General features: G+C 43.3%; 3 protein-coding genes across 4 annotated transcripts; all 3 read right to left on the reverse strand.

Moving 5' to 3' along the window:
* Positions 1-853: 853 nt before the first annotated feature.
* Positions 854-2,778, reverse strand: LOC137791283 (cyclin-dependent kinase inhibitor 1B-like). Its single transcript, XM_068586071.1, has 3 exons — positions 2,076-2,778; positions 1,389-1,547; positions 854-1,039 (listed from the first exon to the last, which is right to left on the reverse strand). Exons 1-2 carry the CDS (start codon positions 2,629-2,631, stop codon positions 1,402-1,404), a joined length of 702 nt encoding a protein of 233 aa, XP_068442172.1. The 5' UTR covers positions 2,632-2,778; the 3' UTR covers positions 854-1,039; positions 1,389-1,401.
* A 1,516-nt stretch (positions 2,779-4,294) lies between these two features.
* On the reverse strand, positions 4,295-7,058 carry cdpf1 (cysteine rich DPF motif domain containing 1). 2 transcript variants are annotated; one of them, XM_068586717.1, is made up of 4 exons: positions 6,900-7,058; positions 6,579-6,690; positions 5,994-6,138; positions 4,295-5,137 (listed from the first exon to the last, which is right to left on the reverse strand). In XM_068586717.1, exons 1-3 carry the CDS (start codon positions 7,010-7,012, stop codon positions 6,010-6,012), a joined length of 354 nt encoding a protein of 117 aa, XP_068442818.1. In that variant the 5' UTR covers positions 7,013-7,058; the 3' UTR covers positions 4,295-5,137; positions 5,994-6,009. The 2 variants fall into 2 exon arrangements, with proteins under 2 accessions (XP_068442818.1, XP_068442817.1); XM_068586716.1 differs by having other exon boundaries at positions 4,295-6,138.
* Positions 7,059-7,542: 484 nt separating this feature from the next.
* pparaa (peroxisome proliferator-activated receptor alpha a) lies at positions 7,543-20,997 on the reverse strand. The gene is made up of 8 exons (XM_068586141.1): positions 20,841-20,997; positions 15,582-15,813; positions 14,189-14,343; positions 11,105-11,243; positions 9,988-10,187; positions 9,623-9,889; positions 9,187-9,430; positions 7,543-9,089 (listed from the first exon to the last, which is right to left on the reverse strand). Exons 2-8 carry the CDS (start codon positions 15,763-15,765, stop codon positions 8,845-8,847), a joined length of 1,434 nt encoding a protein of 477 aa, XP_068442242.1. The 5' UTR covers positions 15,766-15,813; positions 20,841-20,997; the 3' UTR covers positions 7,543-8,844.
* Between the last annotated feature and the right edge of the window lie 2,116 nt (positions 20,998-23,113).

Genomic DNA, 23,113 nt, shown 5'->3' on the forward strand with positions numbered 1-23,113 from the left:
ACACTTCAAAGTTTTACACCAAATGAGGCAGCGTCACTTTCTTTTTCTGCCCTCAAAAAGGAGAAATTAAAAATAGTGCAATCACATGTTCCACATGAATTCCACACCACAAATCTTTGATTCACATATTTGCATTAGTAGCCCTGTGATTTTAACATATTTATTTATCTATGTTAACCTGGGCTACCCCATTTATATAAATGGGGCGGATTATGTGACCCAAAAGCCACAAAGATAGGAATTTTTCTAATTCAAAAATAAAAGCTAATTCTTAGGATTATTAGCAAATACTGTTAAAATTTGGTTGGATATTGCTCAGCAGTTTTGCCACCCACCTTCCTCCCCTAGCCCTGAACAAAAGGCAAAAACTTTGGTTAAAAAACAACAACAAAAAAGCTCCTTTTTTAAAACTAAAAAAATAATAAAATGATCAAATAAAAATTGGGAGGGGGGGTGGTGTGCATGTAAACTTTATCTGTCATGGCTGTTCCCAGTTAGATGGAGCCTCAACTTACAGTGTGGCCATCTGAGCCTTCAAAACCAAGATATATAACACTGGGACAATAAAGCCATAGAAAAAGTAAAGACATTTTGTTTCCACACAACCCTGACTTCTGAAATCTGCATTTTTAACTTACATCAATTACCTGAATGAATGACACATTATGACCACTTTAACAAAATAATATTTCTCTGCTGGAAATTGCACTGCAACTTCCCGAGTCAAATTCACACACTTACCAAATACATTTAACAAAAGTATGAAAAGCATTATGCTTTTGTTTATGTGCTACATCTGAAACATAGGTAGTAGATAAAAAAATGAGCAAAAATCCATTTGCACACTGCTACATTGTCTGCTGCTTCTGAGGCAATTTAATTAAAAATGAGTGCCAAAACTTGATAGTGTACATATTCAGTGCGTTTGCAGCTTCTCCTCCTCCCTTCTAAAAAGAAAAGACTGCTTTTATATGTTCTCTCCCATCTGTCAGATGATGAGAACGGCTACAGTATTCCACCAGCAACAGGTCTCCCCGCTCTGTGGGACATGAAGAGGAAACAGGCTGTTGAATGGTGCAATTGAAAAAGCAGTTGCTCATGCTTGATATCCCTCATGCAGACACACACACACACACACACACACACACACACACACACACACACACACACACACACACACACACACAGAGGGTGAACAGTCATAGCATGAAGGGTTGTGGAAGGTGAAAAAAACAACAACAACACAATACGCGTTTGAAGAGGCTGATGACGTGTTGGTGCCGTGCGCAGGACAGCATGGTGTCCAAAATAACGCGTTGGAAACAAACGTATCATGATCCATTCAAATGGCTTCATAACAGTGGAGGAGTGAGATAGTGGTTTCTAACCTAGCACTGTTTTTCACTGGACCTCCGCGCCCTGCTCCGGCCTGCTGGGACTCTCCTCCGCCGCTTTTACCGCCTGACTTCCTGCACCGTGGTCTTCATCATCGTCATCTTCTTCGTTGGCACGCGACCTTTTACTCTGAGACTCGCTGGAGCAGGATCCTGGCAGACATGAAGAAAGAAAGAAAAAGAAAAGAAAGCAAATAGAAAAGTTGTCAGGGTGTTCATGCTGCACGTCCCCTTTAAAAAGCACCTGATATTCTCGGCACACTGGAGAAATTATACGACCGTGAACAGCCCGAGTAAAAAAAAAAAGAAGAAGAATAGTGAACACTACAATGTAATTACGAGGCGCGACATTGGTCCCGTTACCCTCAGTAATAACGACATACATTGACTGCATGGTCTGTAATGAAGCCCCACACTGCGGCTTGCTCCTGCACACTTGTATCCGGGTAATCCAGCGGTCGTCGCCGCGGCTGAACCCCGAACACGACTAGTGCTTCGCGCCTCTGCATCGCGCCGCAGCCTCCCCGAGTCGAGGCAACAACACACACACACACACACACACACACACACACACACACACACACACACACACACGCACACACACACACACACACACACACACACACACACACACACACACGCACACACACACGCACACGCACACACAAAATGAATAATTACCTGAAGCTCCAGAGCCCCTTTTCCTCGGAGCGTCGCGGTTTGGTTGAGCCGCCGCTTGCCCTCCGCTCCTCTCCCCGGCATCCTGTCGGTCGGTATCGACATCTCGCCGGGGCCGCCGTCTCCCGTGAGGCGGTCTGACGTAAAACTCCGGTGCGTCGCGGTCCTCTTGCCAGTCGTAATTGCGCGGAGAGAGCGGTCTTTCGGCGACGGGGTCGAAGTTATACGTCTCCGTAAAACTCCGCACATCCTCCCGTATCAAAGTGTCCGCGTAGCTCCGTATCTCCCCCGGGTCGGGTCGGCCGAAAAGGTTTCTGCGCACCGACGGTGTGGCGGCGTCTGGCTGCCGCGCTTCCACCCGCTCCACCGTGGGGCTCGCGTTGGAAAGGCGAACTTCTGACATTTTGTTGCACATATATGACAAGGGGGGGTGGGTGGGTGGGGGGGAGTGGGATACACACACTACAAGCAAACCCCTTTTCAAACTTCTATTTCCAAGTAGTATTCCTTTAAAATGCAAAGTCACGGGGATGGTGCGTGCATACTCCGCGCGTATCATCCAAAACACGTCCGCGCAACAAAAAAAAAAAAAAAAAGGGAATAATGCGTCTCCAAGGGCGCAGGGGCGTTTAAGAGAGCCACTCCTGTCAAGTCCGTAGTAACGCTGATGAAAACAACAAGTCAAGTCATAACAGCCAACATGGCGTTAGAGGGAGCAATGAGTGAAGAAGAAAAGTTAACATCAAGGACTATTTAAACAGAGAAGGCGATTCATTGGTCTGCGCACAAGGACCGCCCATTGAGATCTCTTCAAATCAAACAGGGGCAAGAACACAGAGCTGGATTACATTACCTCTGCACATGAATATGACCCAATTAATCGGTTTGATTAGTTAAATACCTAAAGAACAAAAGGAGCAGAGCTTGCGGTTATAAAGGGGTTTATCTTTCCATTCGTACTCCATTTATCACAGCAGGCATAAGTTAGACATTAACTGAACAGCTACAGGTCAAAAACATCATTAGATCTCATGAAGTGTCATTTGGACCTATGTGTTAATGCACAGTAAAATGACCTAAATATGTTTTTTGTTTTAAGTGACAAAAACACAATAGTTTAAATGAGCTTTATCTCAGTGCAGGAGTTTAGAGGGAGGTTTTGCTCCAGGCTAGTAATACTATCACAGGAATTAGTCGTCAAATGATCGTGTGAGTGCTGACAGATATCACTGCATGATCCGATTTGGTGTCACATAAGAGCAACATGAATGGAGTGCAAATGCATTCAGTTACACTTTCGAGGCCATTGAAGGACAATTAGACACTAAAATGAGGTCTTATGCAGGAAGCCTACAACAGAAAAAAGACACAAATCTGCCTCCTGACGTCCAATGACATCAGCTCTCTAGCAGAAAGCCTCCCGTCATCGTTGGCATGGTGCCTATCGCTGTCAGACTGTGCCAGTGGTGCCACAGAGGTGGTTTGTGTTCATCACTGCTTGTAATTGCTTGTGTGTGCTTGGAATTTAAAGGAGAACAAAAAGTGATGCAGCTTTAAAAGGAAAGAACAAAAAGACATTGAAAATCAGCACCACTTCCCTCTGGTCGGGTTTCCAGTTTGCATTCTAACAAATATTGACTTCAGATTGTAATTAGTGTTCTTGCCAACGCTTCGGTTATCAAATTGATGTTTTTGTACATCCCAGAGCTGCATAGGAATCTGAGATAACTGAGTGGCTGCGTCTGCAAGAGTAAGCTCTCCTTGTGCCCAGGAGTTCACAATGTCCTAACTTAAACTCGACAGCGAATGTCGCTCTGCATTCCTCTTCAGCATTTGCCAGAAAAAAAAGAAAATCACTGGGCCTGCCTTAAAGGCCATGCTGTTTCAATTAGGCCTCGAAACGTCAAACATCTCGTGACGAAAACAGCGAGGCCATCTGTTATATCAATGTTATCGCCGGGATCACACTTAATCCATAATGTGTTTATGCTGCTGCAAACTGTGCACGGTGTTGCACAGAGGCATCCCTGAGATCAAAACTGACTTTGATCCAAATGATTAAACGGCCAGCGATACTTTGTTTGGGTCAGGTTTGGTATCGTACGGTGTGTATTTTGAAAAAAAAAAAAAACGGGGAGTAACTGTTTAACACAGCGAATGATGCAACTGTAGCAGATTCTGTCACTAAAGCTAACATTAGTTACACATTAATTTTGATCCAAGATTCAACAGTCACAAAACACACAGAGAAGGAAAGGTCACTGTGCTTATCTCTATTTTTATATATAAAGTTGAACATGTAATAGTTACACAGAAAAACATTTGTTTGACTTCACAGAAGTTAGCAGTGCACCACCTGACCATGAATGCAGAAACAAGAGGGATGCGCTCGTAAAAATAGTAGTCAGAGATAATTAGTCCTGTGTAAATGTTTCCATACACTGCTGAAAAGTAATACAAATGTATTGTATCACAACAGTGAATGTGTATTCAAATATTGCACAACAGGCATTATCCATCTAATAGAAATTGTAGGTGACTTATTAATTTTTCACTTTGCAAGAGCAGTGGAGAAATTAATCAGTTTTTAAACTACCTGGCAACTGGATAATGCTATTACCTTCACATCTTATCTTAAGATTTATTAGTGTTAAACAGTTTGTAGGGCGCTCTGGACCGCTGCTGAATTGGGCTGAACAAGCAATCGGCCTAAAAGAACATGATAGACATCTGTGATCAGATATTTTAACAGTTTTGGGGGTTTAACAGGACATTTAGATCTACGGTATGGGCAATTGTGCACATACATGAAATCAGAGTTTTACTGGACTAAAGCAAAATAAAAAAACATGCAAATAAATTGCATGATGTTTTCATTGTTTGCTGTCTTTGCAGTTTAGTTCAGTATGGGTTTGGTGAAGAGTGCTGGTTATGGACCTCTTCTTGTGCGATGTCACGAGGTGACAGACTTGGAGTTCTGCTTCGTCTTGGACAGCTCGGAGATGTGAACTGTTGCAAGTGCTTGATCACACACAGTATGCAGAACCTCTTGGGTGTAGAAAAGGCTGCAGTCATGAGAGAAGAGACCGAGTAAAAACATCTTAACCACAGATGGATATTTTAAAGCCTGTGACCTGCAAGTGGCAAACAGTCACAGGAGCTCAGATTGGGTTTCAAAGCTGAAATACACATGCAACTGATGAGCCGGCTCCTGAGTTTTTACTTAGTAAATATATTCAGTTACACTTTCAAGGCCATTGAAGGACAACGAGACAGTCAAATTATGTCTTATGCAAGAAAACTGAAAAAGGCACAAATCTGCCTCCTGGCATCCAATGACATCAGCTCTCGAGCAGAAAGCCTCCCGTCATCGTTGGCACGGTGCCTATCGCTGTCAGATTATGCCAGCGGTGCCACAGTGGTGGTTTGTGTGCATCACTGCTTGTAATTGCTTGTGTCTGCGTGCGTGCACTTAGAATTTAAAAAAAGGGGAACAAAGAGTTGTGCAGCGTTAAAAGAAGAACAAAAATGCAGAGTAAAAATACTCTGGTTTGGTTCCAAGTTTGCATCCTAACAATTACTGACTTCAGATTGTAATTAGTGTTCTTCCCAACACTTTAGTTATCAAATTATTTTTTTGTACATCCCAGAACTGCATAGGAATCCGAGATAACCGAGTGTCAGTGTCTGCAATAGTAAGGTCTTCTTGTGCCCAGGAGTTCACGATGGGTTTCAAAGCTAAAATGCACATTCAGTTCTAATTGATGAGCACACTTCAATTTACTTTGTAAAAACATTCAGTTCCAATTTCAAGGCTATTGAAGAACAAAGAGACACTAAAATGAGTTATTGAGCCAGAAAACAAAAAAAAAGAACAAATCTGCCTCCTGACATGAGCTTTCTACCACAAAGTCTTCGGACCTCTTCTTGTCTGATGTCACGAGGCGGCAGGCTTTGAGCTCTGCTTCTTCTTGGACAGCTCAGACTGGATCTGAGGTGGGAACTGATGCAAGTGCTTGTTCACACACTTCATGCAGAACCTCTTGGTGTAGAAAAGGCTGCAGTCCTGGGAGAAGAGACATCAGCGTTCCAGCATCAATGTTCTGTTTCCACATAAGCAATGCATGTTCCGTCACATTTACTGGCCGATGGAAAGACTATCTATCTGAGAAGCTGGATCAACTGATTTCAAGGTCATCGGTCATGAAGTTCATCCAGTACATATTAATGTCACATGATCGCAAAGTCATTTGAGGAAAACGTCTAAACCACAGATGCATATTTTATAGCTAGTGACCTGCACGAGGCAAACAGTCACAGGAGCTCAGTTTGGGTTTCAAAGCTGAAAAATGCACACGCAGCTCAAACTGATGAGCCTGCTTTGAGTTTTCCCTTTGTGTAATTTAGGTTATCAAATGCTGTCCTCATGCACTGAGACAATCACATATTTAATATATGGGCAAAAAAACAAACAGACCGAAGCAATTCAATTTGAAGACAACTTACCGATCCGACACAAACACACCTGCTGCACAGGCTGCAGGTAGAGCCCAGAACAAGAAACTTCTCCCTGTCCGGACTGAAGGGGTCCTGGGTCACGAAACACTCCTCGAGCAGCCTGTTTTTAGACGAGACAAGCAGACATGGAAATGGTTCAGAAACAATCAAACACGTGCGTTTAAAGGCATAACTTGATACAAATGTAACGTGGGGGAAATAGCTGTGGGTTAATGTGTGTGTGTAACGTATCAACGAGCTAACAGCGTTAGCTTTAGCACAGCTAGCTCCAGCGGACGACGAGGAGCGCGTGGCTAAAAGTGCACTCACACAATGGCTCTGGTGTTTGGTGGTTTCTGGCCGTAGTAAGTAAAAGGGCTGCTTAAATCACACGACTGGCATGTAAATGTTTTTTGACGGCACTCGCTTGTAGTTTGCTCCATCTTTCAACCCCAAAGAGCGGAAAGAGGTCACTTCCTGGTTTCGGTGTCGGATCCGTGCCATGTTGTTTCATAACGTTTTAGCGCCACCTAAAGGACCCGGGATGCAACGTGCTAAGACCGTGTGCAGGTAAAGTCCTGCATATAAATACGATTTCACAGTTTATCACAGTATTGGGATGCTTTGATCGAATGTGGTTATATATTCTTATAGAAAATATTAAAGTGCAGTGAACCAGCTGGATTTGATAACAAGCATTGTTTTCATAGTGAAAATATAATACATAAACACGTTTTTTACAGCAGACCTCAGGGTGCCATTAAAGCAAAACACACAGGTGTAATTAACACATTACAGGCTTACTAGTACACTTAAATGCAACAAAGCTGTCATTAACAATATTACTTCCACCTGTGCGTTTCCTGCTATGACCTGTATCCGAACAGATAGGCAGGTAAATAAGCCAGGGTATTAAAAATAAGTTATATATCAAACTACAACATACAATAATTATTTTTTATTGAAACAGCAAATGTATTTGTATTGTACACTACATGATACAAAATAAAAACGGTTTCATTCTGACAAGAAACAGTGTTTCAATACTACATCGGGAGGTGAAGTGTAACACAGCAAATGAGGCAAACAGATGCTCTTCTTGAGGCCTGTTTTACTGTCAGCGGACACTTTCACTCTGGCCACCACATTCTTTTTATATTTACAAAATAGCATATAAACCAGCTTAACATATTTTGTTTGTGGTCAAAATACTCACTGGCTAATAATGAGTCTTAACGGCATGATGTGTACAAGAAACCCCCTAGGTAAGGTGTGCTGTCATGTTGTGTTGGTTTTTAGCAGTAGGTTAATGATTCAAATAAATATATCACACATGAAATTACAATATTTTCAAACGATTTGCTGCTGTCAGTAGGAGTAAGGGTTGTTTTAGTTCATCGCAGGCTTAAAATGCATTCTTGTTCATGATTTATGATGTGAGAACATTCCCTGATCCAACACTAAACAGACATCTGTTTAGTTGCGGGGTGAATGTATGAGGTGTGGTCAGCGTAGTAGAGGAAATATGAGCTCCAGCATCGAAACATTATGGCACATGGTGAATACTGATGCAGGTGTTTCTTCAACCACTCCGTGGCTGATTTCAAAAAGATGCCAGTATACAATGAAAGGACATGACACTGCTGAATTTCATCCAATAGAGTTGAATTAAAACATCACATGCACTAAATATCCCAAATAATATAAATATCTTGGTACTGAGTTGCCTATTGCACAACCAAGATTTCAGTTACTTAAAGGATTAAAATGGTATAAGTTGTCAGCTTCTTTTACCATGATTCAATTTACGTTTAAGATTAATATTTAACGTCAGTGCATGCATGACTGCAGCAGCCATGTCCGGGTATATTTAATATGTGTACACCAATTTTAATGTTATGCAAAGTTGCAAAGTCCTACTTAGCTTCTTGATCTGTCTGTAAAAGTAAAAGCTGGCATCCAGGACCCAATCCATAGCAATTGGGTGCCCTCCCATCAATGCTTTAAAAAAATATCTCTACACATCTATGGCGTAAAATCTAAAAGTTTGTTCCCCACGGTGTCCCCTTTCATTGAAGCAGCCACGCCACCTTCAAAAGCTGCCTTTCCACTGCAGATCACAGCAGTGTGCATCCTCAGGAGCTACAACACTATGCTACTTACAGTAAAGTGATGCGCATGAGAGTAGCAGTACATATTCATATGCACCCAGTTTTGAGTGGCGTACATAAATATTCAAATACACATGTCCCGTTCATGACCCTGTGCCCTCTACTCAGTACATGTCCCTGTATATCTCTTGCAGGAGAGGGTGCAGCGACGTGTCCTCTGTTGTCTTGATTTCCTGCACCAACTGAGCATGCTCGGTGACCAGCTCCCGGAGGTCGGCCAGTTTCTGCAGCAGTCTGGGGAAGAGGAAGTTGTCGTCCGGGTGGTTGGCCAGCAGGTGGAGCCGGAGTGCCTGAACGATGCTTTCCTGCAGCTGCTCCACCAGAGGCACATCCACCAGGCCTGGGCGATCTGGAGGGAAGGGATTAGAGAAAAAGGGAGGGGGGGATTCAGATTTATTTTTGCAAATTGGCACCCTTTGTGCACTTTTTAAATGATTGTCAGTTACCTCCACAGCAGATAATGGCAGCCACAAAAAGGGCCAGGTCACTGTCGTCCAGCTCCAGGGAGTTGAAGCGTGTGGCAAACTGGAATTTGGGCTCCATCATGTCGCTAAATGGCCGCCGGTGGCTCTTGAGGAACTCTCGAGTGATGAAGCCTCCTCCACGGGCCACCAGGAGGCCGTCTTTGTTCATGCAGGAAGCCAGGAGGGTGAAAAGGGCTTCATAAACGCCATACTTCAAGAGAGTCACCTAAAAGTGCAGGTAAGAAAGGCCACAGCATGACTCAGATGTGCCTCCAACCAACAGTGTTTTTGTGTCCAACTACTTTTTCCACATAAAATTTCAACATAAAACACCCTTTGGTTCAAGTTAAGTAAACAATTGTTTACTCCACTTATCACATGGAATCTTGGCAGACGGATGCAGCACCACTAAACTCACCTGGTCATTCAGATCCAGGTTTTGGAAACCCGGCACCGCCTTGGCGAACTCCGTCAGCTCTGTGACCGTCTCCACCGAGGTGCTCTGGCAGCAGTGGAAGAGCCTGGCTTCAGCCTCCCTCTGCTGGAGTTCCCCACACCCGGTGGCCAGAACCACCTCCCCAGCTTGAAGGCCGCTCTCGGGCTCCGGAGAGTCGCTGTTTACCACCTGGGCCGCTAACGTCCTCTCTGCCAGCTGGAACGTCTCCATGTCGTGAATGATGAAAGGCTGCGGGGGAAAGAGAGGAGAAAATGTCAATAGGCGCGGTTATTCATTGTCTATTAGAGATACATAATAAATATACATAAATCATTTTGTTTACTTACGGGCTTGCTGGTCTTTCCGGTGAGTATGAGCCGAGCCTTCGCCTTGTTCATGTTGAAGTTCTTCATGTAGGCTTCGTGAATCTGCCCGACTAGAGTCTTGTGGTCGGTCAGCAGGGGGCTTGCCACTTCTTTCTCCACCATCTTGCATTCTGCCTTTAGCTTCAGCTTCTCTGCCTGAGGCATCCGACCAAACCGGATGGCTGGTGCGTAGAAACATTCATCATTAGCAACAGCTAGGAAACTTTTTGAATAGTAGTGGTGTTAGTTTACACTAAGACTACACATGTAGACATTCGACATGTCCTCCTGACAGCAAACATGCATGTCTGCTCTCACACACACACGCACACACACACACACACACACACACACACACACACACACACACACACACACACACAAAAAACTATTGGCCCCCAACAGATCTGGTGCGTTATGTTCCCTTTCCTCTCTTATGAGGACAACATGTCGTCCTCCTCTCAGATTTCTGAATATTCTGTCTGCGGTGGGAGACCATTGCAACAAACCCAATGACCCTTCAGCAGTCAGTGCAGTTGAAGGGCCAGATGTGGAGCTATATGGGCCTGTGCTTTGTCAGTGTCAAGCAGGCTCCGGCAGGAGCAGGACGTTCTATAAAAACCCTGTCAATGTAAAGCAAGTTGATTTGGAGCCAGACCGCATTAGGACACATCCTGTTGTTGAGAACACATACCGTGGTGCCGACTGAGGACGTGGTGAGCGGAGTTTTATGGAACTGCATTCATGACACATGCTTGCAAGTTCTTTTATCGGATATCATTAATTAAGCTAATATACACTTTAAAGCGAGGCTTTTTTTGAAAGATGATGTAACAATGTTTTCTATCTCTATTATACATTAATTAAACGTTAAAGTCAGAACAAATAAAACACACTCTTGCTCAAACCCAACGGTCTGGTGGGACCCGGAGCAAGATAATGCTGAGTAACTAATGACTTTGTGACTCTTCTCTGTTGTACTATTGTTACAGTACATGTGTCGGTATCCTCTGCTGGACAACTATCCTGTCATTATCACTTGAGGCTGTTGCTCAGCAAACATTATACAGAGATGCTTGAATGCATGTTGCAGGTTTACCGTTGTGGGACATGCCCACAGAGAGGCACTTGTGGAATCGGCAGTACTGGCACTTGTTGCGGTTCTTCTTTTGGATTTTGCAGTTGCGTTCACACTTATCATACTCCAGCTTCAGCCTGATGGTCCTCCTGAAGAAACCCTGGTGAAGACAGACAGAACGACACACGCTGTCATTTGAAGATTATATGATATGATTGGAGGAGACAAAAAGCCCACAAAAATACTCTTGTGGTACTTCAGCCGATAAGGTCAACCCTCCTGATGCGTCTATGATCAGTACACTCCCTTTTGCCTTCATTGTAAACATTAAAAAGGTAAAAAGGTCCTAAATTTTAAAATCAGAGCATTACTTCAGCAGTTGTCATGGAAAAGGTAAAACCTCTCATTCTGGCAGCACTGTTGACACCGCGTTGGGGGCCGTGTGGAGCCAAGCCCCTCTAATCATAGATATGCTCTGAATTTGGATTTGAGTACCTTTAAACAACACGTTGGAAAATAACTGGTTTTCTACTTATAGTGCAAGGAGACTTTATTTATCCAGTGTACACCACAAGTTATTGTTGGAGCCTGCCTGAGCATGCATGCGCGTTAGACCACATGTTTAATGCTCTCGGCTTCCAGATCGCTTTAGTGCAGTGATCCTTCAGTTCTGATCTGCATGGGATGATTGATCCCTTTTATACTTGCTTGCTTGTGTCGTTATTACCATTATTATTTAGGAGACGTGGTCATTTTAATAACTTTCTTGAACTTTTATTTTAAGAAGCATGAGTTCCAAAGCAGTTTACAGACCTACATGTGCAGCACCTTATACTACTAGACGTGCACTTCACATTTGAAACCCTGGTAGGACTGGCGTTATTACATTACATTTTGGGTTGGACTGTATTGTGGAATGACATCTATATTTAAAGCGCGATATGCTTCAGGGTGTATATAGTAAGCTCTTACCTTTCTAAAGGCATCTTGCACAGGGCAGTGGGCCAACACATGCTAACAGATGTCAAACTGACATAAGCCGAAACATATGATCCTTCGACCCACTCTCTCACACACCTATGTGCATCACCGAAATTTCAGTCAGAACATTCCTCATCCCGCCATCGAGAAGGCAATATGGATAATCTGGCAAAATATCTGGAGCCACATGGTCACGCAATACACCAGCTATCATCTTCCAGAAGGCCTCATTTGCCTTTATGTTGAAGACATATGGTTATTGAGGGTTATTATGTGTCTCACATCACATTTTGCGGTATTTTAAAGCAGAAAAAAAAAATTCTAGTTTTGAGGGGAGAGCTGGATGTATTAATCATGGAAACAGAGGGAAGACATGTGAAGGTCCAGGCATACGATAGTCATCAAAAACACATTACAAATCAACAGAGAAAACAGATGTGTGCAGTGTGCATGTCTTAGCCCGTCTGTGTACGGGTGTACAGACGGTGACACAACCAGTACTTGGCTTTGATATGTAGCTGTGAGTAACTGAAGACGTAATCAAAGAGATGTTTTGTGCAACGCTTTCTCTAGGTAGGGCAAATGTCTTTTAGTGAAACAGAGAGAAAAGTTTGAATTCAATCATCTTTGTGGCACACCTGTTGAAACTAACATCTATTATGCAGTTGGAGGTGTTGTGATTAACCTTCCCATCACTAATACCGACATCACTTACAGCTGTAATCCCTCGCGCCGTAGCATGACCGCACATTCCAGTCACATTCCTTTGGTTGAGCACTCCTCTTAAAGCGAGGTGTTGAAAGTGATATATGCAGAGCGTGTACTCTGACTGCCTCATATCACAAGCCAGCTTTTTCCATGACGGCACAATATCGTCAGTCAGAGCATTTTCGGTGTCAAAATACTCCCGCCACTCACTGCAGCGTCCAACAGTGCCAGCGTCCGTACTTCAGGGTGGCACGAGTCCTGACGCGAGGGCCGACAAGATTAACAGTAGTTTGTGTTAATTCTGATATGCGAGTCGTAATAGTTAACCCAGCAGGGAGATGGCTGCTTTTGCAGCACAACACGTGCGCAACCGACAGATCCTCTAAGAGGGAAGTTGTCCTAAAAGTGAAGTGGTAAAATGATGGAAGAAACAGAAAAGAGGAGAACACCAGTAGCAACTCTGTCTAACCTCAAAGAAATGAATGGTACCACAACACTTTCTTGATCGTTGTGTAGTTGCTGCTGCACGAGACAAACACAATTTCAAGGTGGAAGATGGGAGAAAACTTTAAAAGCAGGCACAGTCACAGAAAGTCATACATTAATAGCAAACAAAGGCTCAGATCAGCAGCAGCAACCTGCTGCTCGCTAAGAGAAGTATGACTACGACAAGTTCACATGACTTGGCAGTGATGATTCTTAATGTGTTTAACACTCCCAGTGGTCTCAGTTACAAGTTCTGACATTGATGTACTCTCTAAAGTCTCAAGTCCAGTCGGGCCTGTGGAGCTGAACTGTTTCAGGCCTGAACGACAGCTATATTATGGTTAAAGCACATTTTTATATGCATGTATGCAAACCAAACGCCTCTTATCTAATCCCAAACATGTCTCTGAAAGAAGGTAATTATCTAGTACAAAACAGCGGGGCTCTGTGCCTGCGACAGCTCCATGAGTGTACCAGAGCTGGTGTGTATTAACGTCACTCAAATCGGGCTCAGAGCCGAGCAGCGGAGAGGTGGCAAGTCTAGCAAGGTCACAATGTCCCCCACCTCACATGACCTGGCTGCGTGTCTCAGAAACTTTCCACTGGTCTCCAGGTCAGGCGCCGCCACATGCCATGTGTGTGTGTGTGTGTGTGTGTGTGTGTGTGTGTGTGTGTGTGTGTGTGTGTGTGTGTGTGTGTGTGTGTGTGTGTGTGTGTGTGTGTGTAGGCACGTATGTGCACGTGTGTTGTCACCACACAAACTCAACAATTGCCTTTGCAGCACACGTTATCATCAGTCTGATTGTATCGGTCTTGGTATTGACATACATATCTTTGGACGACCTTTATGTCCTTCCTCACTTTAATGCATGTCAGTACGTGCATGCAATGTGTATTCTGGCCGGCCCGTTCTAGTCCCACATCTCTCACCTTGCAGCCCTCGCAGGCGTGCACCCCGTAGTGGAAGCCCGAGGCCTTGTCCGAGCACACCCGGCACTCCAGGTTGAGGGGGCCGGAGCTCTCCTCGGGACTCGGGGCTGCCGCACACACCCCCGACGACGGACTGGAGGCTGGGGTCAAGGTGTCTACAGCAGAAAGGAGACAACAGCGAGTGTTCACACATTTTAGAGAAATGTTACACCTACCTAAAATATAAGTTACAATACAATTATTTACAAGATAGAGAAGGTGACAAAAGGCCATCGGTCGCAAAACGACAACACTTTAAGGAATAGTTTGACAATAGTTGGAGTTTTGGGGAAATACACTTAATCATTTTCTTACCAAGAGTTAGATGAGAAGATTGATACCACACAGTCAGTATGACTCAGGAGGACTCACAACAGCTAGTTAGCTTAGCTTAACAGAAGCTAATGTTTCTTTGCTAAATAGTTTTGTGTGGATTAAAGAGACATCACATGTTAATTATAGAGCTTCAGATTTTGGTGTTCAGTGCCAGGCTAGCTTCTTCAGTCTTTAAGCTAAGCTAACCGGCTGCTGGCTGTCAGATTAGTTTCATATGTATAGTAGCATACAAATACAGAAGTGGCATCAAACACTTAGCAAATAAGGGTATTCCCCAAAATGCCAAACTATTTCCTTACAGATTGCAGCTTTTCTATATTAGAGGTGAAATAATCAACGTGCACTGCGGTTTCACAGGTCTTCAAATGCACAGTCTTGTTTAAAAGGTCTGATGTCGAGTAGGGAGGCAAAAGCAGTTTCTACAGGCTGGCATGATTTATTTACCTTGATTATATATTTGTACAGTAACAGCAGCTCAAGGAATAATTGTATTGTATTCATGTTACAAACATCTGTAATACCAATAAAACAAACTGAATAACCAGTCACATCAAACAGAAACTCGCTCCTGCTATATTGTTGTACACTGCATTATGATGGGGATTTAAAACAACCAAATGAACTATCACAATGATGCCGAAAACAAGATATCTGTTCAATTGATCAGGATCAATTCATTTGTTTTCCTTGACGTAAACTGAGGATTACTGTCAAACGGGCCACTTACGAATATCAGATAATTAGTAATGATTTCTTTTTTAATTTGCATCTCCATATAAATCACAGGATGCCTGTTTTTTTCACTTGCCGCTCAGGAATTTGGAGACGACATCATGGAGGGGACAGAGAGAAAGGAATTGCATCTAATCTTCTGTAATCAGACATGCGCCCTCTTACAAAAGGCCTCTTTAGGCACAACGGGGCCAAAGGCTCAAAAGGTCAGTGTTGTAACTTTTTAACATGACTGATCACGTATTGAGCGCCTTTCTTCCACCCGCGAGTCCACTTGGCTACTCACCCAGTGCAATGGAGCTCTCAGACCCCGAGCTGGTGCTCTGGTACACCGGGAAATCAAATTCCAGAGTGTCGTCTTCAATAGAGTGGGAGATGTCACAAAGGTCCTCCATCAGGTCTCCACACAGCGGACTGTCGAGCAGGGAATCCCCAAGAGGGGACGGGGGGCTGAAGAGATCCCTGGCCATGGTGGAGATCAGGCCAAACCTGGGAGGAACAACCGCTCACTCACCAGACTGACGAGAGGGGAGAGAGAATGAGGACATTGGGTGATAATGAGGCTGGAAATCTTGAAGCAGCCATTATATTGGTTGCAAGTTTATAAGAACAACGCCCAGCTCTCGAAAGTCTTCAAAAAATGAAAATTGAGGGATTTTTTTTTGCTTTACCACTAGTCCCATTTACATCCACGGCTGTGTCAAACGTATCCATGATCCATGACACCCATTCTTAGGGCAGACAAGGAAAATGATGCTTTTGGAAAATGATTAAATATGTCTGCTCGGACACAGTCGGGAGCTTTTCCGTGAACAAGCCATGTCACTTATAAATACTTCATGCAAATCCCCTCATACTTCTGCATTTCTATGTGTGATGGCCTGCTGTTCTTTAACACGTTTAAAGATTTCATCACCGGCAGTATGCGCATCACAAGGTTTACGTCATCTTTTATTGTGCCTCGCTTGGACCCATTTATCCTATTATTTCAAGATAAAACATCACAGACATGAATGAATCCAAGTTAAATGTCATGAAAGCACAGAGCAAGATCTGATATGCAATGGGGACAGGTACAACTAATGCAAGAGGTAAGTTCATGTTTTGTTAATAACTGAACCATGTCCATAGAGTCAGCAGTGGCCTATTATTCACAGATTAAATTCCAACCTTCCCAGCCAAAGTACACAACCTGCATCTGGATCTGATTTATTAACCAAATCTGCTGCTCCAGAGACCCAGCGAGTACACACTGTGCATCACATTTTCAGGTGACTCTCTCGCTTACGTTACTTTCAACAAAAGAATGAAGTGTCCATCTATTCCTCTGGCCGTGTGTCCTCTCCGAGTGGATCTTAAAGTATGTGTGGGAGGGAGTTTGGTGGAGCGCCCAGCTGCTCACAGCGGGGTAAAGGACATCCGTTGAGCCGTCCTACAACCTCACAGCACCAGTGCTCGTGTTCAATAACGCTTCCCCCAACGTCCAGTAATTCATCGTGGCAGATGTTGTTGTTATAGATTATAGACTTTATAGACATGCAACACATCTTACTGTAAAACCTGCCTGTATTAGTAATGATGTGATCACAAGAAAAAGAAGAAAGAGGTAAAATGACGGGTATTCCAAAAAAACTCTGCTCCTGCGTTAATCTGAATCATAACCATATATGTGTACATATTAAAGGAATTTGACTTACATTGAAATAGACAAAATAAATTGAAACAAGGACAACAAAGTGGACCAGAGGTAAGCATAAACATTTAGCTATCCTGTCTAAATATAAACACACAACTCAGTGAAATTGAGGTAGTACTGCAGTAGGACTGATTCATTTGTCATCAACTAACAGTTAATCTGAGTCAGATTTCAAACAAAGTTACACCATCGAAGCAGGAATTACCAACTCATCTCTGATCTAATGTACAGAAAGATCTGGCTGGGGGCCGTCACAGACCTCATGTGAGCTCAAAGTAAAATCTCAGTTTACACAGCTGCCTACATCTGGTCGGCCGGCACGGAAAAAGAAAAACACTGGCTGCTACGAGATTGTGCAACTTCAAAACTTTCTCCGTGGAGAACCCGGACTTTAAGTGGTTCAACACGACAATTTGGTAATTTGCTCTCCGTATCTGTGCATACGGGCCAGACCGTGAGGACGTGATTAATCAAAGCATGTTTGTGCTTGTTTGTGTAGTTGAAAGGTTGCAGCATTTCAGAGGACAGGCCTGGACAGAATGTTCACGTCGTTTAGGCCTCGGGGGTAAATCTGAGTGTGAAAACCCTCGTAGCTACAGTACGTTGTGTCATATAGGAGTTCACTAAAGAGACCGTACGGACTGAAGCAGACGACTTGTCTGACTGGTCTGTTGAGATGCAATAAAAAAAGAAATCTTCATCAAGGGGCAGGTTGTGCAATTGTGTTTCATCTTGTGGCGCAAGAACTAGCATTTATATGTCAGGTCATTGAGTTCATCCTAAACCCATTGCATCTCTAGCCATGGATGTTGCTTTAACAGTACAAGGCTTTTTTAAAAGAGATGTTTTTGAGAGTGCATGTCCGTAAGCCATGGTCATCAGCTGTTTACACGGGAAATGCATTGAAGCGTAAGGTCTGTTAGAACATAGAGAAGTTTAATGGGATGCTAGACCTCTCAGATCTGGAGATGTATTCCCCGTCTTGTGCCTGAAAGATCCGCCCAGTTTTTTTTTTTACTCCGCCAAGCAGTATTTTATGATCAGCTGTGTCAACGAAGCAGCAGAGAAGTGACATCTCCCGAGAGTCTGTGTTTTATCGGACGTCAATAACAACTTTTGGAGCAGTCTCAGTGCTGTGATGGGGTCAACATCCGGCCTTGAGGTCATGGACCTCTAATCTGAAACACATTCGGTCACGGACCCCCATTCGGTACGATTTCTCTTCAGAAAGATGTCGGTTGTTCAATATGATTCAAACCAGAATTCTATAGTTGTGAGCTCCAGTCACGAGAGATAACCATGGAGGAGGTCAAACTGATAAGCCTTACACACATTGGGCTCACTTCTATAGTGAATTAAACAATGAAACTAACTATTCTCTACAATTCTGGAGACCACTGGAACTCCATCACTGACCCCTGGTTGAGAACGACTAATCTAGACCACCATTTGAGTTGTTGGTCGGCTACTTTTTGACCTGAAACTGGGCTTTTTAGAAGAAGTTCTCTTTACTTTAGGGAAGATGCCAGATAAGAGGGAACTTTTTAAAGTAATTTTAAAGAAGTGCAAGGGTGACATGTTTGTATTTGATTTGGAAGTATTCAAATTTGTCTGTTGCTTTAAATCTGATTTCTTAAAAAAAAAAAGAAGAAAAAAAAGGGAAGTGAATTCATTGCCTTTATCAATGGTAAGACGTTCTGGGCCAATGAGTGGCTGATGCTGTCTGAGAACAAAAGGATTGTTCTCGTCTGGTCTCTTTTTGTAGATGTCAAGGTGAAACAGAGTTTATTGCCTTCAGCCGTTCACACTCAGCTTTCCTGCCCGCTCTTTTGTGGATTCTGACAGCTGCAGCGTTTCTCCAGTTAGTTTGCCAGTATCATTTGCATTCACAACGCTGGCGCCGGAATGACCTGCGAGATCATCAGCAGAGTTTGAGGAGTGAGTTGCCATCAAAAGAGATGGTTTCAATTCAAATTGCAATAGAATACTCCTTGACATTGATCAATCTCTGATTGTACATGGATGTCAGGGCTAAAGTACGTGTCAGAGAAGACGAGGGAAAGATGTTCAGACAATGCAACATCTAAAGTCACAATGAGGAATGACTTAAAAAAGGGACAGCTTGCATCTCTTTTTCCAGTGGGATTGCATGAGGCACTGGTTCATAATCAGTGGGCTGCCTACAGTAGATGGAGAAGTTGGGCCATTTGTGTTATTGTGTGAATTCAACCACACAAATCAACGAACCGAGCGAGGCAGCAGTAACTCGCCACTTCTGCGAGGTAAAATCCTGTTTGATCAATGGAGCCATGGAAATGCAAAAATGTAAAAACACTAAAGATGCCCGTTAGAGTGAACCTCCTTTTTTTTTGGCCCACTCTCTGGGAGTCAACGTCCAAAGGTTTTAGTAAAACACCTGCTCGATTATCCATAGAGAGAGCCATGTCCACGTGATGGAAAGGTAATGGGACCAATTGTAGGGCGAGAGGGTCCCGGCTGCGCATGAGGAAGCAGTCACACTGGTGCGAGGACCTCGGGGTCGTCAACAGCACAGACCGTCACCTGCACCCAGAGGTGCAGCCAAAGTCCAATAACCAATTGGTGTTGTGGAAGAAAATTAATCCACAATCATGTGGAGGCTCATTTAAAAACATTTCAAACAACATTGCCAATCATTTTACGGTTCCAGGTTGTGTTGTTGTTTTACAGTAACTTGAATATTTGGGTCACTGTTGCACTCTTTTGAGGTTTTATTGACTGAACAATGGCTAATTCTAGAAAACATTTCACGGATTAATCCTTTTTGAAAAAAAGTCCTGAATTAAATGCCAAAAGCTGCACTGACGCGAGTTCTGTTTTTCTTTCATTATTCAACAAGTAAATAAGTTGATGATGACAGCTTCCTCGTGAACCCGCCTGGTCTGGAACCTGGGCCTGTTTTCATTCACCTGATATGCTGTAAACTAGGTCGACAACTAACTCTCAACTGGTTAGATGTGACTTCATTGACTCTTTCATAGATGACTCTGGCCAAGCCCATGTTTCCCCATCACATCAAAGAACATTGTGTTTTCATTCCCAGAGGAACTATAATCCCAAACAGCCAGGCTCTATCTTTAGGCCACAGGACAAGAGGAAACAGTAACTGCCCTGCGATCAGTCAGCTGTACTTAACAAACATGACAGCGAGGATACAATCAAGAGCAATGCAAAATAAACAGAACCCACACCCCAAATCCTTATGTCAGTACCCCTGAATCAGGATCAGCTGCTTTGACCTTCCTAAGACCTTTAAAGTCTGTACAACAACAATAAAAGGTCATCCACGTGCCTCACATACCATAAAACTAGCGCAGAGGACAAAACAAACGTCCACATCTTGGATTAAAACAAGTTCTGCACACACAATGAAATGGAAATCTGTTGGAGGCTGAAGGGGGTTATTCACGGCCACCAGAAAGATGTTTTCCTCCCAGAAAGAAGCGTTTCTTGACACCACGTGGGGGGGGGGGGGGGGGGGGGTGATTACAAAAGCAGGTGGCTGCTTGAATGGTCGGGAAGTTCACGTGAGGTTCATTCGCCACATATGCCGAGAACAATTACATGCATTCTTCTTTGAGCAGTGATGGGAGCAAGCCTACAGCTATAGCATAGCAGTAGGCTGTATAATCTTTTAAGAAAGCCCAATCCACTTATGCCTCATGACTTTTCTGCTCAGGCGTCATGAACGTGTCGCCCACACGGCGGACCTGAACAATAAAAGTTAAGTTAAATTCCCTCAGACAACAGCAAAGTACGCTTAGTCACAGTTGCGTAACAGCACAGTTTCGAGGAGAGCGTATTCATTACCTCAGAGGATGCTATCCGAAGCATTTCCAGATGCTGCTGCCGGCATGGACGCCGCTCGGTCCCGGGACGCTGCGACCCCGATCCGCTCCGTGGAAGACTTGACGCGTCGCCTCCCGGCGTGCGGCGCAACATCCGCTCATCCTGCGCAGGAAGTAACGCAGAGACGGACGGCGAGGCGGCGCGCACACCCCCCTGACACACCTATGGTTTGAACCAATGGGCACGCGGGGATTTAAAAACGGACCACCTACCTCTTTCTTTCTTTTTTTGTCAGAGGGCAATTACTTCCCGGTGGCTCGCGACGTCACCGGACGTCACGAGTCTGTGCGCCGGTGAACCGGGCACCCTCACGTCCGCTGTCTCAGCGGAGCCACTTTTACCAGCCTCATAAATCACCACCGACATATATTATGGGATATTGATTACACAAACGCTCAATAAAGTGGTTGTTTGATATTTAATAGTATTATAAATGGTAATTCAGAACCCTATGGAAGTATTTTATGTATACTATTTTATGCATACTTTATGTTGTACTCTAATGTTCACTTTTTTTCACTTCTACTTCGCAACATTTAAACTATTTTACTTTTTACTCTATTACAATAACTAACTTTAAACTCTAAAAAAATAGTTTTATTTACAGATTAAGATTTCTCACACAACCCAGTTCTTATAAAACATGACACGTTAATGTGCGCATAATCTTACACACGAATGCATCTCTAATACAAATCTAATATACTATATCATAGTGTAACACTGACAAGAGCCCCTTCTTCAGACAATCATGAGTACATTCATTTTTGATTAACTTAAGTTAAATGTCAACACTGGGATTATTCTTAAATTAATAATAACAATGCAACTGCCATAAACATGTCACAAAATATGTTGCCCATATTCAAAACAAGCCTATTGCCGACATGTAATATCTAGCGCCATCTACTGTGTATGAGTGCTCAGCAATGTTTCAGTGCCTCCATCCTGAGGTGAGAGACTGTCTGGGGGTGTTTAGCCAGAATCCTTTCCTGTTGACGTCCACAGTGTAGCGAGACAACAAACTGTTTTCACACTGAGAGACGAGTGGGAAGGCGATAATTTATGATTCCTTGCGGGAACCTCAGCACCTGGTCTCTTGTTCCATCTGTGAGGGTTTTCTGAATTACAGGCGGTCCACACTCTGAAGCTTCATTAAGTGAAACACAGTGTGAACCAGATATCAGCTTTGAAGAAGTCTGGGATGCAACTTGAATATTTAAAAACTTGAAAACCTATTACTACCCTCTATTGTTACAGAATGCTGAACATTTGTTAAATAAAATGTACTTATTTTATAAAATTAAAATAAAAAAGAGACAAATACTAACCTGAGAACATTCTGAAGAATACATAACATCCACATGTTAACACTGAGTTTCAATAATTCCAGAAACTATACCAACAAGTAGATATTCACTCCACCTCAGTATACATTGAAAGGATCACACTCCAGTCATTGTTTGTTCTTGTATTATTTATAATCCAGTCTTTATTGATGTATTAATGACAGTACATCTTTAAAAAATGCAAAATCCAAAATGAAATTTCTAAAGCCAACTGCACTTTACATGCCATCTCCTTTTATTACAAGTCTGTTCGGTAATGACGGTTGTTATGAGACGCTTATTGTAATTTGGCAGCACTCACCCATTTGAAATCAAATGCCAGATCAGTTTCTTCATATGTAGAATGATGACAAAGTTGTGTGTGCTCCTGTGATGCATTGTTGCCCTCCAGGGAAGGCAGTAGATTGTATAGTTAGCTCCTGATGGGGTAAAATAACAACCCTGAAACCACACAACCTACTACCTCACCCTGTACGAACACCAGGACGTCGCCCAGGAGGGCGGGAAGGTTTGGACACATCTCGTCACGTGTGCATGAAGACGCATCGACTGTGTTGCTGTTGTGTGAATACAGCAAGGTTCACTATGATAACATTAGAACTAACGTGATACTTTTCAGTACAAAACATACCATATAATGCAACTATCAACTTATGGAGGAATTATGTTGAAACATTTGCAATAGTTCGGTTTGAAATTCCAATAACTGTCTATATTTCAGAGAATACACTCCAAAGAATGTCAAGTAATCAAAACGGAAACCTGAATGCACAGTACCAAAATAAGTAGAAAATTCTTCTTAATATTATGTTCAGCATCTATTCAACAGCAACATGATCTCCCTCTGAACTGTCTGCACACTGGAAGATTATAGCTTACATTACA

This window comes from Clinocottus analis, unplaced genomic scaffold, assembly GCF_023055335.1.
Source record: "Clinocottus analis isolate CAN_PGR_092001 unplaced genomic scaffold, fCliAna1.0.p SCAF_20, whole genome shotgun sequence".
Lineage (NCBI taxonomy): Eukaryota > Metazoa > Chordata > Actinopteri > Perciformes > Cottidae > Clinocottus > Clinocottus analis.

What these genes read in the sequence shown, in the direction of transcription:
- LOC137791283 (XM_068586071.1), bottom strand. Translation starts at nt 2,631, where the DNA reads ATGATACGCGCGGAGTATGCACGCACCATCCCCGTGACTTTGCATTTT. An exon ending in AAGGGGCTCTGGAGCTTCAG is followed by an intron (nt 1,548 to 2,075) that starts GTAATTATTCAT and finishes CATGTCTGCCAG; the next exon opens with GATCCTGCTCCAGCGAGTCT.
- cdpf1 (XM_068586717.1), bottom strand. Translation starts at nt 7,012, where the DNA reads ATGGAGCAAACTACAAGCGAGTGCCGTCAAAAAACATTTACATGCCAG. An exon ending in CCAAACACCAGAGCCATTGT is followed by an intron (nt 6,691 to 6,899) that starts GTGAGTGCACTT and finishes GTCTAAAAACAG; the next exon opens with GCTGCTCGAGGAGTGTTTCG. An exon ending in GGTGTGTTTGTGTCGGATCG is followed by an intron (nt 6,139 to 6,578) that starts GTAAGTTGTCTT and finishes CTCTTCTCCCAG; the next exon opens with GACTGCAGCCTTTTCTACAC.
- pparaa (XM_068586141.1), bottom strand. Translation starts at nt 15,765, where the DNA reads ATGGCCAGGGATCTCTTCAGCCCCCCGTCCCCTCTTGGGGATTCCCTG. An exon ending in TGAGAGCTCCATTGCACTGG is followed by an intron (nt 14,344 to 15,581) that starts GTGAGTAGCCAA and finishes TTTCTGCTGTAG; the next exon opens with ACACCTTGACCCCAGCCTCC. An exon ending in ACCTGGATCTGAATGACCAG is followed by an intron (nt 9,431 to 9,622) that starts GTGAGTTTAGTG and finishes CTGCACTTTTAG; the next exon opens with GTGACTCTCTTGAAGTATGG.